This window comes from Hoplias malabaricus, chromosome 4 (genome assembly GCF_029633855.1).
Source record: "Hoplias malabaricus isolate fHopMal1 chromosome 4, fHopMal1.hap1, whole genome shotgun sequence".
In the NCBI taxonomy this organism is placed as follows: domain Eukaryota; kingdom Metazoa; phylum Chordata; class Actinopteri; order Characiformes; family Erythrinidae; genus Hoplias; species Hoplias malabaricus.
In genome coordinates, this window is record NC_089803.1 from 29,472,198 (window position 1) to 29,494,298 (window position 22,101).

Consider the following 22,101-nt stretch of genomic DNA (forward strand, 5'->3'; position numbering starts at 1 on the left):
TTAGGCTACTTCACCACGTCCCCTTCTCACTCAAGCGAACCAATCGGAGTAGGGGAGGGCGGGACTAGTTTGTGAACGAAACGCTTTCTCGAAATTCTATGTAAACTATAGAAAAACAAAATCCCGGACGTTGGTGAAATTCCGCCCGTACATTATTTTAAATCTAAAAAAGAGGACATGTCCGGGTAAAAGAGAAGGTCTGGTCACCCTAGACAAACATAAGTGTAGCACAGGTATAAAAAATGTTTATTCCGAATGTGAGTCATATATTCTGAGGTCTGAGTTGTGAGTCAAAAGATCTGAATGAGCTGAATCAGCAGACACCAGTGTCAGCGTGCAATGCTGCACTAACCATTTTGCCTTAGGTTACAAACTACTCCAATTTATTATTTATAACTAGATACATATCTTTACTCTGCTAGCTTGCTAGTAGTTAGCAGGTTTAGCTACACAGCTAAGAACAAACAGAGGAAGTACAAACCAAAGTTTTGAGTCAAACAAAATAATGGACACATTTTATTTAGTTATATTCAGAAATTCTCTGAAAATGTTTTGCTTGGCAAAAATGGCTACTAGAATCTAAATAATTGTATTTGAAAAGTCTAACTTTCTCTGTCCTGATCTGTGTTGCACTGCCAGTGTCCACTTGTGCAACATACGTGCCACATATCCCGGTGGTGAGTCAAAGTTGGCACGGGTAAGTTAAAAAATTGTTGAAATGGAGCAATATCTGATAAAATCCAAATAAATAATAGTGGAAAAACACACAGAAAACTTAGGATATATAGTTATATATATAAATATTTATTAAATATTGTTTAGAGGGATTTAAAAAGCAGTAAGTCTTAGCTCTTAGACTAAGCTGTTGTGCAAAAGGAGCTGATTTACTCTGTCTGTCAAATTGAAGACAGAATTATGACACCACTCTGTGCTGTACATTAGTTAAAATGCAAGCAATGTTTTTGTATCTCCCAAAATCAACACATCAATTCGCCTTGGCTGCCTCCAGCTCCTGTAGATACCCATTTGAGAGGCATGTAAGAGGCACCTTTGATGCTGAAAGCAATGAACCAAAACATATTTCTTTTATGTTTCCGTTGAACAACCAGAAACCAGAACCAGATGGACAGACTCAAGCTGCTGTTGAATAGAAGCCAGATCTGCTAACATTAGGCTGTTAGCAAATTTACTCGTCTCAGGCTTTCAAGCTTCCAGGCTCAACCTCAGAGGATAGATTAACAGGAATGGCTATGGTCTTTCCCCAGGGGAGTGTGGGAAGGCATGGGCCCATATGCACACCATTATTTGTGCTTAGCAGCTGAAATGAAGAAACTATAACCTCAGACGTTCCAGTGAACAGATATGCTTAAGAGCCTGGTGGAACACAGCAGCGAAGGTAATACCAGTGGATCAAGTTTGCAGGTTAGGTGCAACCATCCCACACAGGAGACGCCTGTTAGAAGAATCTCTGTAGACTGTGGGAAAGGGATGAATGGGTCATTTTCTTTACATACCACTGCTCAGCGTTTGAGTATTCTTCCACATGGTGGTTTGGAGAAGAGAAATAAGACCTAGTGTTCCATGGCACAGGAAATGCCTTCTGTGAACCAGCCTCCTGAAAACCACTTTGATTCAGCTCCTCCACTGACTCATAAATAAGCAATCTGGGGGACAAAAGTCCTTACTAATCCCTTTGAATTAAATAAACACACCGGAATTTGAACTGGACAATGGAGATTTGTTTTATAAAGCACAGCAAAATCATTTAAGACAGACAATATTAGACACACATAGATGTTGTTAGCATAAGAATGTACAAACTCACTAAAAGACACATGGATAACGTGAACCTTACTCCATTACACCTATTAGACTCTATCGGTCTATGTCGGTCAAAGACAAAAATGGACAGTAGCTACAGTACAAACTGCAGGACCAGCCTTTAGGGTAGTAGCTCCTGTACTCCATATATATTTTTTTTTACCAGTTTACAGTAAGACTACCCTTATAAATGGTTTATAATAGCTTATCAGTGGTTATCAATGAAATGATAATCATATTACATAGAGATCTGCAGCAAATTGCTTACCAAATAATGATCCAAATAAATATTTTACATTGCAGCCTCATCAAATATCTATATTCAACCGATTTCTATATTGATGAATGTTAGAACAGCTTATTAATTATTAATAACTATTTTAAGGTGCTCATAACCTAATAGTGATTAATAACCTTAAAGCTTTTAAACCATTTATACTGATTTAGTCATACACGTAAAACTGTACCAAATCTTTAATATGTTAGCATTTTCAGGGAATTATTACATTAAAATCCGTTTAAAAAAAGTTCTGTCATGCATTACTTGCTCCTTGCGTCCAGGAAAAGTCTCCCAGAGCCGAACTGCGGTGACACACCGCTGGAAGCTGTTTTAATTTTGCTTCACAAACAGATTCCCATTTCAAGTCTTGCGCTGCTGAAGGCCCCCAGGACCGCGTGGTCCAGTGTTTGTAAGATGGAGGCTAGAGGTTTAGGTACTCGTGCTTGAGTCTGCTGAGTCTCGTGCCGTGGCTGCGCACGATGAGTGAGATGAGCTCGTGCTTGTCCTTCAGTGCCGAGGAGATGAGGACGGTGTCCTGAAGGCTCTGTCTCACACTGTGGACGGGGCTGACGAAGTTTTTGGCAAACTCCTGCTCTTCCCGCTGCTCGGCGTCTTCTCCCTGTTTGAACTTCACCTCCAGCTCCAGGAGAGACTTCTCCACGCCGGAGAAGGCCTCGGAGATCTGCTCGAGCTCCTTCCGCAAGTACGAGCCGTAGGTGTCCTCTCCGTCCAGGTCGTGGGAGATGGTCCGGCCGAGGCTCTCCAACACCCGCGCCGAGTCCTCGACCTGCTGCTTCAGGAGGATGAAATCGTGGCGGACTACCGTGTCCTGGTCCTCCTCAGCGCCGCACGGTCTGCGGTCCAGCCACTTGAACAGCATCTGACACCTCTCCGGGTCCTCCGTCTCCTCGTAGTCTCCGTCGGGCACGTAGAAGTGGTGGAAAGTTCCATTAGAGATCTCCGCCTGAAGAGGACCGTCATAAACCGCCTCACAACAAAAAGGAGACCACAGCAGAGCAGCAAGAAGCGGCCAGAGCACAGCAGCCATGGTTAGACACAGACACTCACGAGCTTCAGTCTCTCTCTCTCTCTCTCTCTCTCTCTCTCTCCCTTAGAGGGGAGTGAAGTGGCAGTGTTCAAACACCCACTCAACTCCCAGCCTCTCCGTCAACACACATTCTCTCTCTCTCTCTCTCTCTCTCTCTCTCTCTCTCTCACACACACACACACACACACACTTCCCATTCTCATTTACCTCAGGCTAGTTAAGTACGGTGGCCTGTATTCCATTAATTTCTCAAACACTGGGTACTTCAGACTCTGAGTTGTAAACAAAGTCAGGACACTTTAATACAACAACCCCTTCTTGAGAAACTGACTTGATATTTTTAGAGTGGAAGGGACATGAACCAAACATGGTGTCTACAAAATGTATACAGCTGAGCACAAGCAGCCACAAAGACACCAAAGAAATGTGTTTTCTTATTATGTAACGCTGCAGTGGCCTTTACAAAATAGTCTTGCAGTGTTCATCTTTACCTCAGAATATCTCAGGTATCATGCAGCCGAATAATAAACCGTGGAGAAGTCAGAGATAGAGTAATCTATTCTTAATGTAAGTGCAGGGAATCAACTGAACATTGGATATTATTTATATCTTTTTTATTTGAAACAAATTGTTCATTTTAATATTTTGTCTAATTTTATGTAAATATATTGCTTCTTGTGACACTGTAAAATTGCTTTATTAAAAACAGGCTGTTTTTGAAGCTTGTGAATTTACTGTGTTAAATGAATCTTTAGGCACAGTGACAAACACAGTGGAAAGTATCTCTGAGGTTGAAGGATTTGCTCCAAAAAGAGGAGTGGTTTCAGTAGTGAGGAGATAGTTTGGTTACAAAATATCAGATGTAGAATAAACCATGGTAATATGTAAGAAATGAAAGATGTTTGTAACACAGAAGGGAGAAACACAACTAATTTGTTCCACCACCTGAAGCAGTAGCATCTGTTTGATGACGAGGAAAATCAGAATGCTGTTAGAAGAGTTCAACAGCCAGTGAGCTCTAACCCGAGCAGATAAACTACACTGACGCAACACAGCAACTATTCTGTATTTGTGTTGTTATTTAATGTAAAGCTTTATAGTTACTTTTTGTATAACTGTTTACATTTGCTATTTATAGGCACACACTACATTTTCTGCACTTTAGCTGTGTGTAGATTTATTTACTACATCGTTTATTTTAGAACAAAATCAGAATCCTTATAAGATACTGTTTCCAAAATGAGCAAATGTTTACAGATTTTTTGTTGCTTCTTCTGAACGTCTGAAACTGTTACATTCGTAGTTAAATAAAACGTTTTAATAAATAAAATCTTATTTTTCAGTGTTGTTTCATATCACCAAATATATCATTATCTCCATAATAATTTTAAATATTGTGATATTATTTTAGTGCCATATTGCCCACCCCTAGCATGTTATAATTTTTTTAAGCTTCTGTTCAGCTCTGTTCCTTCTGCTTACCGTGTACCTGCACTGCTTTTCTGTTTCTGCAACAGAAAATGACATTCTTTGTTTGAATTAAACATTTTTCTAGCCTTTAGTTTCTTTTTCCACAAGTTCTGAATACTTTAGAAAATTTGCATTTATGTTATTCATCACAGCTGTGTATGCTGATGCCAAAGCTAGATCAAAACAAAGTGGAAAAATGATTAAATATATTTCCTTGACATTCTTGGAAGGAGTTAAGTTCTGTGATATCAGGATCTTTCAGGTTCTCCTTCCCTCTTTTGATGTGTCTCATGTGTATGCGTGTGGCCTGTGTGTAGTTATCAGCTCTAGGGAAATACCACAACAAATTTGTTCCAGTTCACATGTTGAAGGGCAAAGTGAGCACAAAAATAGCAATTTGCCCAGAAAAATCTCAAAAGTGGCTGTGGCAGTTATGTTTGCTCGGTTAAATTTGATGTTTGAAATTCCAGCGTTTCAAACAGCCTCACAGAGAGAACATACTGGATACATCTGCTTCAGCACAGCGTTATTGCTTCATCAGCAGAATAGGTGCGAGAACACATTTTGTGAAAACATTTACAAGGGTCACTGAGAAACATTACCAATTAGATTGAGGGTGAATGTAAAAATAAACCACACAAAGTAATGACCATAATGTTACATGGATCATTTAACCTTGAGTTCAATATAATTCGTCTTTCTCATAATAACAGTATTGTATTGCTGCAAGTGCATTGGTTTTACAAGTTTATTCCATGGAGCTGGATCTGGCCATAATGAGAACTGAAAAACACACTAAAATATATAACTCAGATGAGACTAATGGCTAATGGTTAATAGCTAATGTAACTCCTCATGCGATACATGCCTTTACACATACCCTCAGCAGTTTTCAGCTTGTCAGAAATAATCCTTCAAATCATTCACCGGGCTAGTGTCTCAGGCATGAACAAAGCCTTGAGACTCCTTGAGTCAGAGTCAGTGTATTAACATTGCCCATAAAAGTTTAGTGTGATACTGTGTTTATACCATACATAGATCACACTTAATGATCTACGATGGCTCCTCAGGATCATTCGGTTGGGACTTTTCAAGCATGGGACTATGTGGTGTTCGCCTGCCTGTTTGTGGTTTCTTCAGGTATCGGAGTCTTCTTTGCTGTGAAAGAGAGGAAAAAGGCCTCGTCCAGTGAATTCCTGGTCGGGGGCCGTCAGATGAGTTGTGGTCCAGTGGCACTCTCCCTGACTGCCAGTTTCATGTCAGCAGTGACTGTTATTGGAGCTCCATCGGATGTGTACCGCTTTGGGGCCTCATTTGTTATTTTTGGGATCGCCTATACGTTTGTGGTCATCTTGACAGCGGAGCTCTTCCTTCCTGTGTTCTATCGCTCTGGCATCACAAGCACTTATGAGGTTAAAACGTGAATGCCTGAAATGTCATTTTGTCTGGAATGTAATTTTGAGAGAATATCAAATGCATAATTGCACTGCTGTGCTCTATTGACATCCATTGAGAATTGTGTATTCGAATAGATGCTGTTCTTTCTTTCCCACAGTACCTTGAGCTACGCTTCTGTAAACCTGTCCGCATAGCGGCGACCCTCATTTACATGGTTCAAACGGTGAGTAAAAATAAAAAAAACAGTCTCAGATATAAACAGTAATTAACACATAAACTGTAAAGTTTTGCATTTAAATATTTTGATTCAAATATTAAGATGAATGAAAAAACTGCATTGACCCAATCACTGCAAAAGAATAAGTAGAGAATAAATCACAACTTTGTTGATGTTATATATTTTTTTTTGTGGAAAAGTTCAATCCAGTGAATCACTTTTTCAAGGACAAAGCTAATAATAACTGTCTTTTTGAAACCTGACAGATTCTGTACACAGGTGTAGTGGTGTATGCTCCAGCACTGGCTCTTAACCAAGGTAAACTACTAATTTGATTAAATTACAACCAGACGTTTATGCAGAAATGTCAAAGTCACCTGTTCCTTGTGTAAATATATAGTAAAATCCTGGGCATCACTCTCATAGCTAATTCCCAGTCATTATCTCCTAGTGACAAAGTTTAACCTGTGGGGGTCCATAATTGCCACTGGTGTCGTCTGTACCTTCTACTGCACATTGGTGAGTGGCTTGGATTTGCAGATGTTTCTTTGCTGAAGTAGCGCATGTTCCTGATGGAGATATTTTTCTCTATCACCTTTCACAGTTGTCAATTGCACTATTTCTACATTGAACCCTGTACTCTGCATCATGTACCTGCACTTTAGTCCTTTGTAATGTGCTGCAGTCGTGTTAGACTTGAAGGACTATGTTTTGTTCCAGTGTGTACAAGGTGTATTGAAGAATGATAATAAAGAGAACCAGATGTGCCTTCTCATTCTTGCAAATGTTGTACAAACATTTTTATTAGAGGAGCCCAATATTAATGTACTACGTAGATAAACATTAAGCCAGGATGTCATGTGTTGTGCATGTGTGTGTGTGTGTTTGTGTGTGCGTCGCAGGGAGGTCTAAAGGCAGTAGTGTGGTCAGACGCATTCCAGATGGTGGTGATGGTAGCTGGCTTTCTCACTGTGCTGGTCCAGGGTTCAGAAAAAAGTGGAGGAATTTCTACAGTATGGGAGACAGCACAGGCTGGAGGGAGACTAAATGTGTTTGAGTATGTCTTATTAAGCTGTGTATAAATCACAGACTTAATCAAATCAACCAAGTCCTCGTCTTAAGAAATCAACTGTCTGTCTGAAAGGGCATCTGTTTTTTGCAGGATTATTATTTAAAATTTGAATACCTTGTGATGGGAGGTATGACAACATTATAGGTAGAATCAGTATGCTAAAACTGACATTACACTGTAAGCAGGTGAATATAAAAGGTATAAAATAAGCATTCAACAAAGGCTCAATCTCTGCGTGTGAAGCTAGGTCGTTGCTCATCACATTTTTGCCATAGATCTTTATCATTTACTGTACTTAATGTTTTGAAACAATTTAGGAAATCGTGAGAAAGTACCAGTCCATGTAGAGTAAAGCTGGAAACCACTGTTGAATGAGCATGACCTTTGAGCCCTCAGATAGCACTGCATAAGACACTGGCAGGCTACAGTGATAAATACAGCCACATGGGCTTGGGAGTCATTCAAAAAACTGTTGTCACTTCACAGAGTCCAACATTGCATCAAGCACTGTGAACTCTTACATGCAAAAGGAAAGCCACATGTCAACTCTAGGCAGAACTTCTAATGGATTTTCTGGGCCCAAGCTCATCTCAGATGGTTCAAAAGACCAGTCATTGTTTTCATGTAAACTGAATGTTGGTTTCCATGCTACGGACCTAAATGACTGTTCAACGTGATATGGGGTGCATCAGTGACCTTAGAATGGGTGACTCCTATATGTGAGAAATTGTCAGTAATGTAAATATTATGCTATCAGATGGCATCTTTTCAGGGGAAATTAATGGTTATTTAATCAAGTCACTGCCAGGTCTCAATCTGTTTGTATTAAAACAGCATGGCTTTGTAAATGCAGGGTGCATGTTCCTGTCTAATTAACCTGCAGTCCAGATCTATGGGGCATCATGAAGTATACAATCAGACAGTGTTGCAGGTGTTAATTCCTGAATGAGTTTATATTGACATAAATACAATCCAATTATTCAGTGAAAAATATTATTAATGTATTTGGAGTTAAATAAAGCTTCTAGAGAATTAACATATCACTGACTCTTGTTTTTACAGCTGGAAGTATGGTCGGTACATTTTTGCCATTCAGTGTGCCCACATTTTTCTTCACATCATATGTTGCATTTGAACTATGTAGCATAGAAATGTTAAATAATATATTCCAAAATTGCATGTTTGACTAAAAGTGTTTTATTGTTGTGTTTTTCTTCTAGCTTTGACCTTAGTCCTTTGAGACGTCACACATTCTGGACGATCACTATAGGGGGTATGTTCACGTGGCTGGGTGTCTATGGTGTGAATCAGTCCACAATTCAGAGGTGCATTTCTTGCAAGACAGAGAGCCATGCGCGCTGGTGAGTTCTGATCTGTGTATAGCTTAGTCAGTATGAAAGGAATAGCAAATTGAGTAATAAAAGATAAACAGACACACACACATTCTCTCTCTCTCTTTCCTCAGGGCTCTGTATCTGAATCTGCTGGGTCTCTGGGTGATTTTATTTTGTGCTGTAGGCTCAGGACTCATCATGTACACATTCTACTCCCAGTGTGACCCCTGGACAGCTGGCTATGTGTCAGCTCCTGACCAGGTAACACACTTAGTCTGTTTTACAACATGTTTGGATATTTCTTCAGAAATTTATATTAGCAGAAATATAATAAATAAATATAACATATATAAAATGTATATAAAATATACATTTTTACAGCTCATGCCATACTTTGTATTGGACATACTGGGCAGTCTTCCAGGCCTGCCTGGGCTGTTTGTAGCCTGTGCTTTCAGTGGGACCCTCAGGTATATAAGCTCTGGAAATGTTGCCTCTATTTGCTACATATATATTCTTTTTTTATTTATGCAACTATTATATCAATCTCAGATTATTATGAGTTAAAATGAATGTTAAAATATGATTCCATGTATCCATTTAAGTTGAACCATCAGTTCTACAGCCATCAAAATCCTGAAAAGAGTAATGAATTCCTGCTATTTGTGGCTTTCAGCACAGTGGCTGCCAGTATCAATGCTCTGGCCACAGTGACGTACGAGGATTTTGTGAGCCAGGGCTGCGGAGACATTTCCAACCGAGCTGCTACCTGGATCAGCAAAGCACTGTGTAAATACAGCCTCCTTCAGCCCTTCAGAATGACTTCTTTCACCAGGTTCTGCTGAGTATGCGTAAAGTTATGTATGACGATAGCCAAAATAACCTAGGGTCATAAACAATTAGGAAGATGGAGAGCACCTTATGTCCTTCATCTGCTGCGTGTGTGCCTGACTGCGGTTATAGCAGCACAGTGAGGCATAGGTTGCAGACAGTACGAATTAAAAATAACCTGAGACTTCCCTGGAAAAGTAATCAAAACACGAGACAGATCACATGAGACTATGACCTCAATTAGGAGGGGCCTGTGTAAATATTATTCCACCAGGAGACGTCTAGCAGTCGCAAATGGACAGAAGTGAACGTGTCACAGTGAATCTGCGTGTGAGAACTTTTATCATAATATTTCTTGGGTAGTTCATGGCACGTTGTGAGATCAGATATGTGATCAGCCGGTGCTAACACCTGAAACAGCAGAGAAAAATGTAAACAGGCCTTCACTGTGGCAGCCCAGGGCTATGGATACAGAAGAGAGAGAAGTGTGACATTTCGAAAACAAACACATCAGGGGCGCTGCTTTTAGTGGTGACATTACCAAAGAGAAAAGTGGCTTTAAAACATAATCCTGAATGTTATTATGATACAATCCATCTAGCATGTCTACATACCACAGACAGGTTAAGGCAATCGGGCTGCTGTATTCTGTCAGCTGTTATATGTGTGACCTCCAGGTGTGGTATTCGGCGTGGCCTGCACCAGCATGGCAGTGGGAGCGTCATACATGGGAGCGATTGTGCAGGTGAAAAGTAGTCTCGCTTACAGTAATGCATGTTTTATTCTTTTATTACCAGGGCATCTGATGTAATCCAGCTGGTACAGTTGCAGGTTTTCTTTCTAAATAAACTCTTTCTTGAAGAAGGACCAATTAATTAAACCCTGTGTATGGATTTCTCTTGCCTGGCTGGAGTTCAAAACTCTGAGACCATCAAAGAATATACCTCTGTCTTGCATTCCTTTCTGGATTACTATAATTATTTTTTGTGCTACCCATTTTGCTTTAATGAAGGCATAAATGGTTTCAAAATAAACATACACACCCTTATAACAAAATAAAGTATATACACTTAATTCCAAATTAAATTAAATTCCAAATAATATACTAGATTGTTAATGTGGTCTCTCATTGTGTGGTACCTGCACTGATATTAACCCTTGGTGGATTAGATGAAATACCCCTGTCCTAGTAAATGTTTCACTGAATAAAAAGCTGAACAAAACCACCATTGTTACAGCTTCTGAAACATCAACAACAATCAAATATCTTATTCCTGCTTACTCCGCGCTCTGTATCTGCTCCTGTTTATCCTGTGCTACAGGCTGCTCTCAGTATTCATGGTATGTGCGGAGGACCAATGCTGGGCCTGTTCTCTCTTGGAATCCTCTTCCCTTTCACAAATTCTAAGGTCAGTACAGACCTACGGTGCATATCTCTGTGGAATATTAGAGCTGGCAAATTAAGGTCCAGAAAGTAAAAATCCCAGCCTGGAATTTAGCTTCAAGTGCTGTGAAAGCTTTCAGGTTGAAGCTTTGAGTTCCTGGTTTGGATTTTTACTTTGCTACCGCTGTCAAACACACATATATTTTAAGGGTGAATTTAAAATTTTGTTTTGATGTTAATTTTTCCCCATTTCTACATTTCTCATTTTAGTTATTTCGGACTGTTTCACAATTTATATTTAATAAAATACATAGAATATAAAAAATGTAGGAAGATCTGTTCTAAACAATATAAATTCATTATTATCAGTTCTACCATTTGAAAATCATTACGAGTGAGAGATGACAGATCATGATTCATTGAGGCATTTTTTACACCCCTGATGTTTTGACATGTTGACGTTACCATTTTCAATATTCACTTTGCACTTATATCAGTGAAAAGAAAATGGTTAAAAGAAGTCAATGGAGACATTAGCTCACTGAGGTCTAACTGTGTATGTTCTGTCTTTAGGGGGCTATTGGAGGTCTGTTGCTGGGCATTATTATGTCCTTCTGGGCAGGCGTGGGAGCCTTTATACACCCTACCATCTCTAATTATACAGAGCCTCTGCATCTGAGCATGGTGAACTGTACTCTACCGAACATTACAGCTACACCGACACCTCCACTCACCTCAGACAGGTACTGCCTACTGTTGCAATAAGAAAGAAACTGAAATTAAATTTTTCACAGGAAATAAGTACAGATGTAGAAGGGCAAATTTAAAATAAAAATAATGTCAAAACAGTGGAATAATATACTATAAAGATCCACAGTATCTATCTATATATTCTACTGGAAAATGTGTTATGAACAAGAAACAATGATAAAAACAAAATGACTGCTATTAGTTAATATAAAGTGAACTTAATTCCCTTGTGTAAAAATACAGAGGTATTTTTAAAAGTGAATGTTGTGTGATGCCCAGGTCTGTTCTGGCAAAGTCTTGGTACTCCATGTCCTATTTGTACTACAGCACAGTGGGTTTTCTAGCCACAGTAATTGGAGGTCTGCTAATCACAGCGCTAACAGGTAGGAGATGGCAGGTTAAACACATATTAATGATTTGCTTTGTCCTATCAAATGCATGCCAAAAATGATATGAAAACACTTATCAGAGACACAAGGCTAAATCTGAACTGGACATCTGCAGTACACATGACATCAGATACTGGCAAACTACTGATATCACATTGCTCCATATATTATGTATTATGTTTCCACATTTTACATAACATTGTTGTTTGCATTGACATTTTGTATTCAGGGCCCTCTAAACCGCAGGAGCTGAAGCCGTTACTGATTCGACCAGTGTGTGATCTGTTCTGCTTCTTCTCAGAGAAATACAAACGCTCTTGTTGGTGTGGGGTCAATCATGAAGAGGAAAAAGTGGTGAGACACTTGATTTACACGGTTTGAAGAGACCAGATTGGGAAGTGGCTATGTAGATTTTGGCAAAAACTAACTCTTTCTATGCTCATCCCTTAGGATTTCAATGATATGGAGTTTGGAGCAGCATGGGAGAATCACCCAGATCAAGATAAAATCATATCATACAATGGAAAGAAGCAGAGTTATGACTTACAATTTAAGGGTTACATTAATTCTTCTTTTGCCACAGATTCAACTGGATAAGTTCAGGCCAAACTGCAAGTAGTGAAAAAATACTCAGTAACTTTAAAGGAACAATCAGTCATTTTTTTTTCGTTTTTCCTTCTTTCCTTATTTTTCAAGTATGAATAATATTATACATACACGGACACCTAGTGTTCTGGATCTACTAGCGGTTTTTTACTGAATCTATGGTATACATGGCCTCAACCATGTGGATGACATGGAACATGAACCAGTTCATAATCATTTTCATTAATGTCGTTTGGTAATTTATGCTGATTAAAATAATGGACTGCTTCTTAAATCAGTGTAAAATTAATACTAAGGTATTTTAACCATTCTACACAGGCCAAAACCAAAAAGCACATCAACCACTTTAGTTAAAAGATACAATCAATGATTTATTACAGAAAAGAGTGATATCCAAATTTATGTTACAATTTTTTGTACAATTTTATTTTAATACTTTTTTTTACATGTAAACAGGGATGGTGTAAACAAAGCACATTGTTGGATATTGTTTATGTCACCGTTGTACTGAGTACAAATCAGAATGTGTCTGCAGTTCTATAACATTCCACACTATTCAAACTGGACTATGGTCAGCTCATTTGCTGAGATCAGAGGTCAAAGGGCTGTTATTTGTCTAATGATGTTATCTGTAAGCCAATGAGTGAGCAGGTATTGCTACTTTACCCATCTGAAAATTGCAATTTTGCATATTACACTCTTGCATAAGACTTTCTATAAAAACTCTTATAACCACACTCTCCCTTAATATTTTCTCTAAACCATGTCACATACCGAACGGTACCCACTTCTTTTATATAAAACCTGATTTTGAAAAGAACTGAACGTTCAGCCTTGTGTGCCGGACTGAAACATTTAGTACGATGTCAAGTGCTCCTTTCCCCAATGAATAAACTTATCTGAAGAATTGATCATATCACTATGGCATATAGCATGCTGTACCTACTGTACTGATTTTTTTGTTGTGTGTATTTGCCAGGCTTATTTGTTATGGACATTGTGTAAAGGAATGACAGTCCCTCGTCACATAGCCTTGCCAAACAAGTGAATAAACAAGGCTATTACCTTTTCATAATTTAGAAGACATAGGCTAACTGATCTATCAGTGCTCCACATACAAATGTATATTGTCTTAGCATTTGTTTTTTTTTTACCAAGAAAAATAGTCTAAAGGGATATTCTAATGCAAAATAAGATTTCCATTTCAGTTTTTGTAAATTTAGAGAATGACAGTAATCTTAAATCATAATTGTATGTATCTAAACTGTTACCTTAATAGAATTACTCCACTGTAGTTCTTTTATGAAGTGTAATAAGGCTGGTGTTAGGATGGAACATTTCAAAGAAAGCAATTTTAGCTTTAAATCTTTTTCCTAACAATAATTAAATATGAACAAACTAAAATGTTCCTACGAAATATATGACCTTAGAAAAGTAAAAGAGGTAGAATTTGACAATTACCTTAGAAATATGGAATTATGAATTATATTGGAACACATACAGATGCATATAAACAGAACCATGTTTATTCCAGTTCATTTGAACAATTTTGTGAGACTTTTACAATTATTTTGTACAGTATATCTAGTTGACCTGCTGATTCTCAAATCTTTTGTTCAAGTTGAAATCTTGTTAGTTAAAACAAATTTTACAAATTTAACTTTTTAACAATAGTTTCATTAGAATATGTACTCATTTGAATTTTTAAATGTTAGGATAGACTTGTGAAAAATAATTTATTTTCAAATTGAATTCATACAGAATCTAAACACTATTTATTAAAAATTATTATACTGTCCTTTAAAAGGAATGGAGAAAAGCCAGTTCGTACTCATGGTAATACAATTCTCATTTGCTAAAATAAGACTTCTAGGAAGTTAATTAAGGATTTTGATGCTAGAATGTTTTTAACAGTAATAAAACATCTTACATATTTCTGATATTAAAACTGTGGATTACAATTAAGTATTTGTGGATTAGATAAAACTATTATTATTATTAATTTAACTAATGTTTCAGCTTCATTCATGAGTGGAGCATGGACAGGTCAGTAGTAATGTGTGATGGGATTTTCAGATTGAACATGTGATAATTATTTGCTGATTGATCACTGGTCAGTTTTTCTCATTACTAAGCTTATGAGAGCCATGCAGACTCCACAGTAAAAGTGCACCAACACACACACACACACACACACACACACATGTTCCTCAAGGAACTCTGAATGAACACAGCTGTCATGGCTGAGGTCATGCATAGATTGCCTGTATACCACGCACATCATAGTGAGAGAATAACATGTTACACATGAGGCCCCACCAGTAGAAGTGCATTACTAAGTGTAATCCCCTCCAAAATCCTAAAGTATACATAAAGTCGTTATTTCTCTGAAACCATATAACAAAGTAAATATATACAGTTTTGTCATGATTCTGAGTTAAGTGAAATTAAAAGACTGTCTTCACATTTTTAAGGAGCTGTGTTGCTGTATGGAGTTTGTGCTATATTTTAGTGCAGACCCAAACCAGATGAGCATCTCACTGTGTTGTGTTGTTGAGGTACAGGGAAATAAGCCATGCTTTAAAGTGCTCTGTCCTTTCTATGACATATGGGTATGTATTAATATCCATGCAAAGAGAAAGTGCAAAAATATCTAAGTTAAAAAGCGCAATTAGGTCTAATTACTAGCTAAGAAAATTTGATATCAAGATGTTATCTCCTGCAAACATTGACAGGAGCCTGAGGACAACAGATATATTGCCTTGGGTTGTGGTAGAGAAGAGTGTGAAGCATGCTAGCAGCATTCAATTGACTAGATATACAAGTGCACACAAATGCGCACGCACGCACACACACACACACACACACTATGTTCTTTCTCACACATTTCCACAGAGCAATTGCAAAGGTCATATGAAATCACAGAATGAATATACAGTATCATACATAAATAGTTCCATAAAGTAATAAGACAGTTAACCAAAAATATATATAAATACAAAAAACATTTGTCCTGATTACGCCTGTGTAACATATTTTAGTGCTACTTCTCTCAATTTCTTGATGCCATTTTTTTAAAAATGTGTCCTATGTAGGCCAGAACTGAGTGATGATTTTAGACTTATTACTTCCATTTTAAAAATATCTGGAAGTATTTGAAGTATATTTTGTTCAAGTAACAAACATAATTTTAGAAAATATGTCTCAATTATTGGTGCCTGTATTTTAAGTTATTGTGCAACTTCCGTGTTTTCTGGGTTTTCTCTTGTAGTGATTGATTTGAAAAGACTAAACTTAAGACAAGGAACCACTCCTCAACACAGAAACTCTACAGGTCCTACAGGGGCCTAAGTACTCTGTTTGGACTCTTTGGACTTTTTTGTTTTTGGTTTGGAAGTATGTTTTGTGTCAAAAGAGCCTTAAAATAAAATAATGACAAAATTTCAAATCACTATTCAATCGTAAAATTGTCCTAGTATTTCACTGAGTTTCTTCTTTTGGAAGTAAAAAGCCTCACAACATCACACACCATTCACCTTACATGACCATGGGGTTGTGTATTCTTTTGACATGCCTTCCAAAGTATATTTTTATAATTATTTTCAGTGTGAGAAGGAACTAACAAGAACATTTCTGCTCCAAGAATGCCAGTTATTAAGAAGCTAATTTTATCATTAGTATAAAAGAAAAATTTTCATTTTTTCACCACATATTGTAATAGAGGCATGAATGAATAGTCCATATGCAACTGCAAGCAAGCATAACATACGTAGACCTAACTGCTCTTAATCACAATTCAACACACACCTAAGCACAGCTGCCCTCAAACACCATTATGTGCATACCATTTACAGTTTAAAGCCAGGCATCTGGTAAAGGACACAACGTTTTTTTATACAAAAGAGAAAGATGGTAATTAAGAATAAAAAACAATAAATAAATTCAACAAATTCAGAAAATTCTATAAAACACTGGAAAATCAAAAGTACCATCATTCTGCCAAGGTTTAAGGTCTGCTTTACCCTAAAGAAAATTACAAATTAAAACATCTGCATGCTTTTTTTTAGGATGATATACTGTATATTCTATAGATATACATTTATTTATCAATGCTGTCATTTTGCATAAACAATTCCTTTGTTATTTGGTAGTCACATTGTCAGAAGAGTTAGGTTTGTATATAGAGCAGGTGTGAGATGCTGGCGAAAGGTGACGGGATAAAGCCAGTCAGTGTCAAAGCATTCAAAGCTTTCAAAGCTTTCTGAGGAGAATCAAACACAGACTCACACACCATCTGAGGGAAAGCGGGACACTAGCTGCCACAGACAGACAGAAATGGAGAGAGAGACAGTGAGGAAGAAACAGACAGAAAAGAAAAATGATGATGAGAAAGTGATAAAAACTAGGAAATTAAAAAGTATATATGGGGGTGGTTATAAAAAATGAAACCCTTAGAGAGAAAAAAGGCAGATGAAAATGCTGAGGAGTATGAAATATAGAAAACAGAATGTGAAAGAGAGAGAGAGTGAGCCATGAAGAGTGACGAAGGGGCTTTTCTAGAGGTAGGACCCCAAAGCCCTTCGTCTGCATAGTAAACAATTGCATGAGTGTATTCCGTTCCCTTTAGAAAACTACGATGCGGTGGTGGAGAGTGCAAAGCTGAATAAGCTGGGTCAGAAGAGAGCAGACGTGGGCAGGAGAGAGTCAAAGTCCAAAATCCAAATCAGGGCGTCCACATTCAGCTAAAAAAAATCTCAGCACATGGCCAGAGGGAGCAGAGAGGACGAAGGGAGGGTCCCTAAGTCATGTGACTCAGAGGAGGACCTCTTTGGTGCGGAGCAGGACTGTCCACTCCAGAGGACAACCCCTGTCCCTTACGAGTTTCACCAACAGAGAAAACAGGAGTGGGCCGCACATAGGTCCGTAAAGCTAGCCAGTCAAAATGGCACAATGGACATGCAAATGTAAATAGATGCTGCATTTTGTGTTTCCTGCACAGTTGTCCACTGGAAGTCTGCATTAATGTCTTTATGCATGTGTGTGCTCTCACATACCTGTGTTGCGTGTGGATGTGTGTATGTTTATGAAATGTCAGTCTGATATATAGGCAGAGCTAAGGCCACTCATGGTGATAACGCTTGCCGTTTTTCTTCCTCTCTTTCTGCAGGTGCTCCAGCTCAGCTTCATACATCATCTCCTGCATCAGGTACTTCTCCCTGCGCATGCGCTCACAAAGATCTTTAGGCATGTCCGGAATCAGGTGGGCAATGAAGGTCTTAATACCAAAAACCAGGTGCTGGGAATAGGAAGAACAACTTATAAACACATATTTACTGAATAATACTCCTTAAACATTTACAAATAATGATAAACAATTAATACGGACTGCTCAGTTAAAAATAAACTGCAATCAGTTTGCCATTTTTACAGATAAGAAAATGTCGTACAGTGGCAGACAAATCAATAATGACTTTAGACATGAGGTTTGCATGATGCTGATTGGATATACCGCTTTGACCACATGGTATAGCAGCTTCACAGCTCATGTTCAAAACTAAAGATGCAAACTTCAAATACAATATTAACTTCGTTGACTGACCACATAAAGAATGCTGGAAAATGACATATTTCTTACTATTAATAGAACTGTTGCTGAATTGCAGTTTAAGACAGAAATTTAGCTTAGATCAGCAGACTTGAAAAACCGGTTTAGCATACAGTAAATTAACTCTAAACTTTGGATCAAAATCCTTCACCAGTAATCCACAAATAAGTGACGAGAGAATTACTTGGGCAAGCTGCATAACAACCTGTGCCAGTGACTTAAGTAGAATGTTGTTTTCTTGGATTGCAAGCCTGTCATCATCATATCTTGCATGCAACACACATAATCATCATCAATACTGCTTGTGTCTACCAAAACAAAAATGGCCAAGTTTGATTTTGCAAACTTGTGGCGTGAGACACAATAAACTAAAAAAAGAACATATTTTACTGCACTGTATGAAACAGGCTTTGCACATTGAAAACAAAGCTACTTAAATGGTTTAAACATGTGTATGATGTAATTATGAAACTTAACCTGTGGAGATTTCTAAGCTTTGAGGAGTAAATTTAATCAGTAAAGACCACAGAAATAAATGCAGGCCCCTAACCTCAAAGACTATGATGAAAGCCAATCTGGCAGCAAGCACGTGCCAGAACTGCAGGGTGAACTCATAGGGCTCTGAGCTCCAAGGAGGTGCTCTGTAATCCCGGTATCTGAAGAGTGAAGCAGGACAGTCAGGGAATTCATACTATATATATATATACAGAGAGAGAGAGAGAGAGAGAGAGAGAGAGAGAGAGAGAAATATCTACCTGCAGTATCGGGTCTGATTTTCATTCTTTGGCTCACCCATGTCAAACACAGACAGGCTACTATTCATATATCCTCTCAAGCATCTAAACATGGGGGGAGAGAGAGAGAGAGAGAGAGAGAGAGAGAGAGAGAGAGAGAGAGAGAGAGAGAGAGAGAGAGAGAGAGAGAAATACAGGAACTCAAATACTCATTACAAATTTTGCATGCATCATAAACACTATGCTAGAAATTGAGCTCCTCTAGCTAATGTGTTTATCCAGTTACAAATTACATCATCTGTTTTTTAGCAACAAGCTGTCAGTTTCACAGGCTAACAACTGACAACACCAAAGGGCTTCAAAAATCAAACCCCAGCATGATGTCACTCCAGCATGCCAAACCAAACGATGTCTGAGCTGTCCCGAGATTGGCCCTCGCAACAGTAACTCCAGTGCAATAAATCTTAAGATTTTCTTTTGCTGAAGCAACAATCTGTCCTTACATCATTTACAAAAACACAACAACAGATATCAACCCATCCCTTCTTTTATATTTTTATAATATTCAATAGCTTGTATTGTTTCTACATTGTTACTGAACAGTAAGCCTTAGGAAAAAGAAGTCTGTTACATTACAGGCTATAAATAATAAGATGAAAGATTTGTGTTTACTTTTCATGTCGGTAGCCCTTGTCCACACAGGGCCCATATTTGAAGGCGTAGACAAAGCGGGGAATATAGTCAGAGGTGATGGCAATGACAAAGGCATTTGTAATGACAGCCACAACTCCAATGCCCTCCAGGATACCATGCCATATACCTGCACAATGAGTAAAAACAGTCAAATTATACAGCAGAACCTGAGACATATTTATAAAAAAACAGAGCACAATGTGTTTCAGATTAGCCAACACACACGCTGAGCAAAAGCTGTTTCAGATCAATAGACCTTGCACACAAAGCAACTTAGACTTGCACACAAAGGAAATAAAGCAAACCATAATTGCTGCCATTACAGACATTAATGTTCGGCATCTTATGACGTAAACATAGTCTCACTTCATCAACGAAATTGTTGGGAAAAATATCGAAAACAAATTACTGAAAATTGTAGGAAATAAAACTTTCTTCAAAGGAGGGAAAGCAGGCCTCCTCCTAACGAAATTTAACCGAGGCCTTGACCAACCCTGTGCTGTCCAGCCGACTGAGTGTCTGAGTCTGTCTTCATCTCTCGCTGTGTTGTTCCTCTGAAGTTCACTGAGGCAAATAACATGGACTGATCGCTACATGAATGATTCCAATTAAATGGGGCAACAAGCAAAAACATGCTGCAGAAATCCAGGCCTTCTCTATCACTGTAAAAACCATGCTGTGTCACACTGAAACAAAGCAGGCTACAACTGATGTCCAACAGCTGGTGAGTTTCAAAATGTTTTTAAAGCTCTAATCTTACTTATCACTGTTGTCATAAGACAAGCTCGTGTTTCTTCACAACAGTATTTAAGTGGTTATTTGTGAGCTGTTACCAATATGTGATCCTTTTGTTTTTAATGTTCATACATTGCAGTGCCAAAACTACTATTGGAAATGCATGTACATAATTATTTTTAAAAATAGCAACAGGGACTACACGTACATGGATTAGTATTACAGTGAAATATAACATTTTCATGGAGTGTTACAACACAGTAAATCAATAGAATACATTCATTCATGCTCTGTAACCGCTTATCCAGTTCAGGGTCACTGTGGGTCTGGATCCTACTCAGAATCACTGGGCACAAGGCAGGAATACACATTCACTCCCACTCTCACCTAGGGACACTTTTTTAGTCTCCAAGCCAGCTATCAATGTGTACAGTAATAATAATCTGGACAGGAGGGCTCAACACACTGACCAATGTCAGTAGCTCTGGCCGGCATTGGCCTCCTCCACTGTGTCACAAACTTGTAAGCATCCAGCCTGATCTCGATGATGTTATTGAGCAGAGCTAGTAGAGGAGCCAGAGGAAATGCTGCCACGAAGATGGTGGTGAAACCAAACTGGAGAACTGCACAGAGAAGAAATCATAGATTTATTATTATTATTAGTCACAGCTCATGTCATGTATATTATACTCACTGTGTTAGGTTACACGTGAAGCACATCTTGTTACTGGGATCCCAATTAATAGTTTGTTTTGTATGTTTAATCAAGAATCTCCACTCACCCATCTCCAGATATTCATCCACCAGTCCATGAGCATTCATAGGCTGCAGATTCCAGTCTTTGTCCCACTGAGGCAGCTTCTCTTTGCTTTCCACATTATTCTGCTCTCCCGCTCGTCTCATTTTCCGCCGAGACCACCAGTTCTGCAGCAGCCTGAAGATCACAGTTTGGATTTTGGAGTAGCTTTAGTAGCAAAATATGTCACTGTTCAAACTGATTATCATAAAAAAAAACAATCTAACATTTAGTAACACTTGCTGCAAAAAGAATATTCAAAACATTATTTGTTGTTGTGCTGTTGTTTTAAATGCAGCTATTGTCTACACAGTTGATACTGCAAATCCCATTCAGGAATAAATTTAAAAGATGCTACTCTAGAGTGCACTGAGTTGATATCAAAAGCAATAAAGGCAAAGCTTACATACATATACCTCATAGTATGTATTTGTGCAAACAATACAATTTACCAAAGTGTTTGTCTCAATTTCCTGACATAATATAAAAGTAGCAACTATTCTTTAACGTGTGTGAATATTTCACTATAAATGAGTTAAAAGAAATGGTCTGGATTATGTCTATAACAAAAAAAATCTCTTAGCCTTATCCATTTTAATTTCCATAATGATTATTTTTAACTCTTTAAAGACATTGGTTTGGATTGCATGGACAATAACAGTTTAGTAGGCCAGTTGCAAACTCAAATAGAACATATGATATTCACAATCAGGATCCAGGGTCCATCAGGGGAAAGTGGAACTGGGAAATTGGTAGCATTTATTTTAAATTTTGTTCCTAATCACAGCTATTATCTTCTGTTCCTGGCAGGCTCTAGTGCATGCACTCAGCAGGACTGAGGTAGTGCGGCTCTGTGTGATGACACGGACATTTGCCTTGATTCTGCAGTGCTGGGCAAAACCACTCGGCCATGGAACGGGGAAATGAAATACACTCCC

General features: G+C 38.2%; 3 protein-coding genes across 3 annotated transcripts in view; 1 reads left to right on the plus strand and 2 right to left on the minus strand.

Annotated features, from left to right (window-relative positions):
* Positions 1-896: 896 nt before the first annotated feature.
* fibina (fin bud initiation factor a) lies at positions 897-3,234 on the minus strand. Its single transcript, XM_066667128.1, has one exon. The coding sequence runs from the start codon at positions 3,147-3,149 to the stop codon at positions 2,523-2,525; it is 627 nt and encodes a 208-aa protein (XP_066523225.1). The 5' UTR covers positions 3,150-3,234; the 3' UTR covers positions 897-2,522.
* A 2,443-nt stretch (positions 3,235-5,677) lies between these two features.
* slc5a12 (solute carrier family 5 member 12) lies at positions 5,678-17,027 on the plus strand. Its single transcript, XM_066667127.1, has 15 exons — positions 5,678-6,031; positions 6,175-6,240; positions 6,501-6,552; positions 6,686-6,753; positions 7,137-7,291; positions 8,527-8,667; positions 8,772-8,901; positions 9,022-9,110; positions 9,317-9,429; positions 10,149-10,216; positions 10,794-10,880; positions 11,429-11,598; positions 11,885-11,988; positions 12,224-12,348; positions 12,445-17,027. Exons 1-15 carry the CDS (start codon positions 5,678-5,680, stop codon positions 12,589-12,591), a joined length of 1,869 nt encoding a protein of 622 aa, XP_066523224.1. The 3' UTR covers positions 12,592-17,027.
* A 4-nt stretch (positions 17,028-17,031) lies between these two features.
* ano3 (anoctamin 3) overlaps positions 17,032-22,101 on the minus strand; it is a 58,136-nt gene continuing 53,066 nt past the window's right edge. Inside the window, exons 21-26 of the mRNA XM_066667126.1 lie at positions 21,150-21,301; positions 20,838-20,990; positions 19,612-19,759; positions 18,961-19,044; positions 18,756-18,861; positions 17,032-17,896 (exon numbers count right to left, since the gene is read on the minus strand). Of these exons, the coding sequence (XP_066523223.1) occupies positions 17,714-17,896; positions 18,756-18,861; positions 18,961-19,044; positions 19,612-19,759; positions 20,838-20,990; positions 21,150-21,301 (826 nt within the window). The 3' untranslated portion in view covers positions 17,032-17,713. The remainder of the gene's footprint in view (positions 17,897-18,755; positions 18,862-18,960; positions 19,045-19,611; positions 19,760-20,837; positions 20,991-21,149; positions 21,302-22,101) is intronic.

What these genes read in the sequence shown, in the direction of transcription:
- slc5a12 (XM_066667127.1), top strand. Translation starts at nt 5,678, where the DNA reads ATGGCTCCTCAGGATCATTCGGTTGGGACTTTTCAAGCATGGGACTAT. An exon ending in ATGTGTCAGCTCCTGACCAG is followed by an intron (nt 8,902 to 9,021) that starts GTAACACACTTA and finishes ACATTTTTACAG; the next exon opens with CTCATGCCATACTTTGTATT. An exon ending in ACATGGGAGCGATTGTGCAG is followed by an intron (nt 10,217 to 10,793) that starts GTGAAAAGTAGT and finishes CCTGTGCTACAG; the next exon opens with GCTGCTCTCAGTATTCATGG.
- fibina (XM_066667128.1), bottom strand. Translation starts at nt 3,149, where the DNA reads ATGGCTGCTGTGCTCTGGCCGCTTCTTGCTGCTCTGCTGTGGTCTCCT.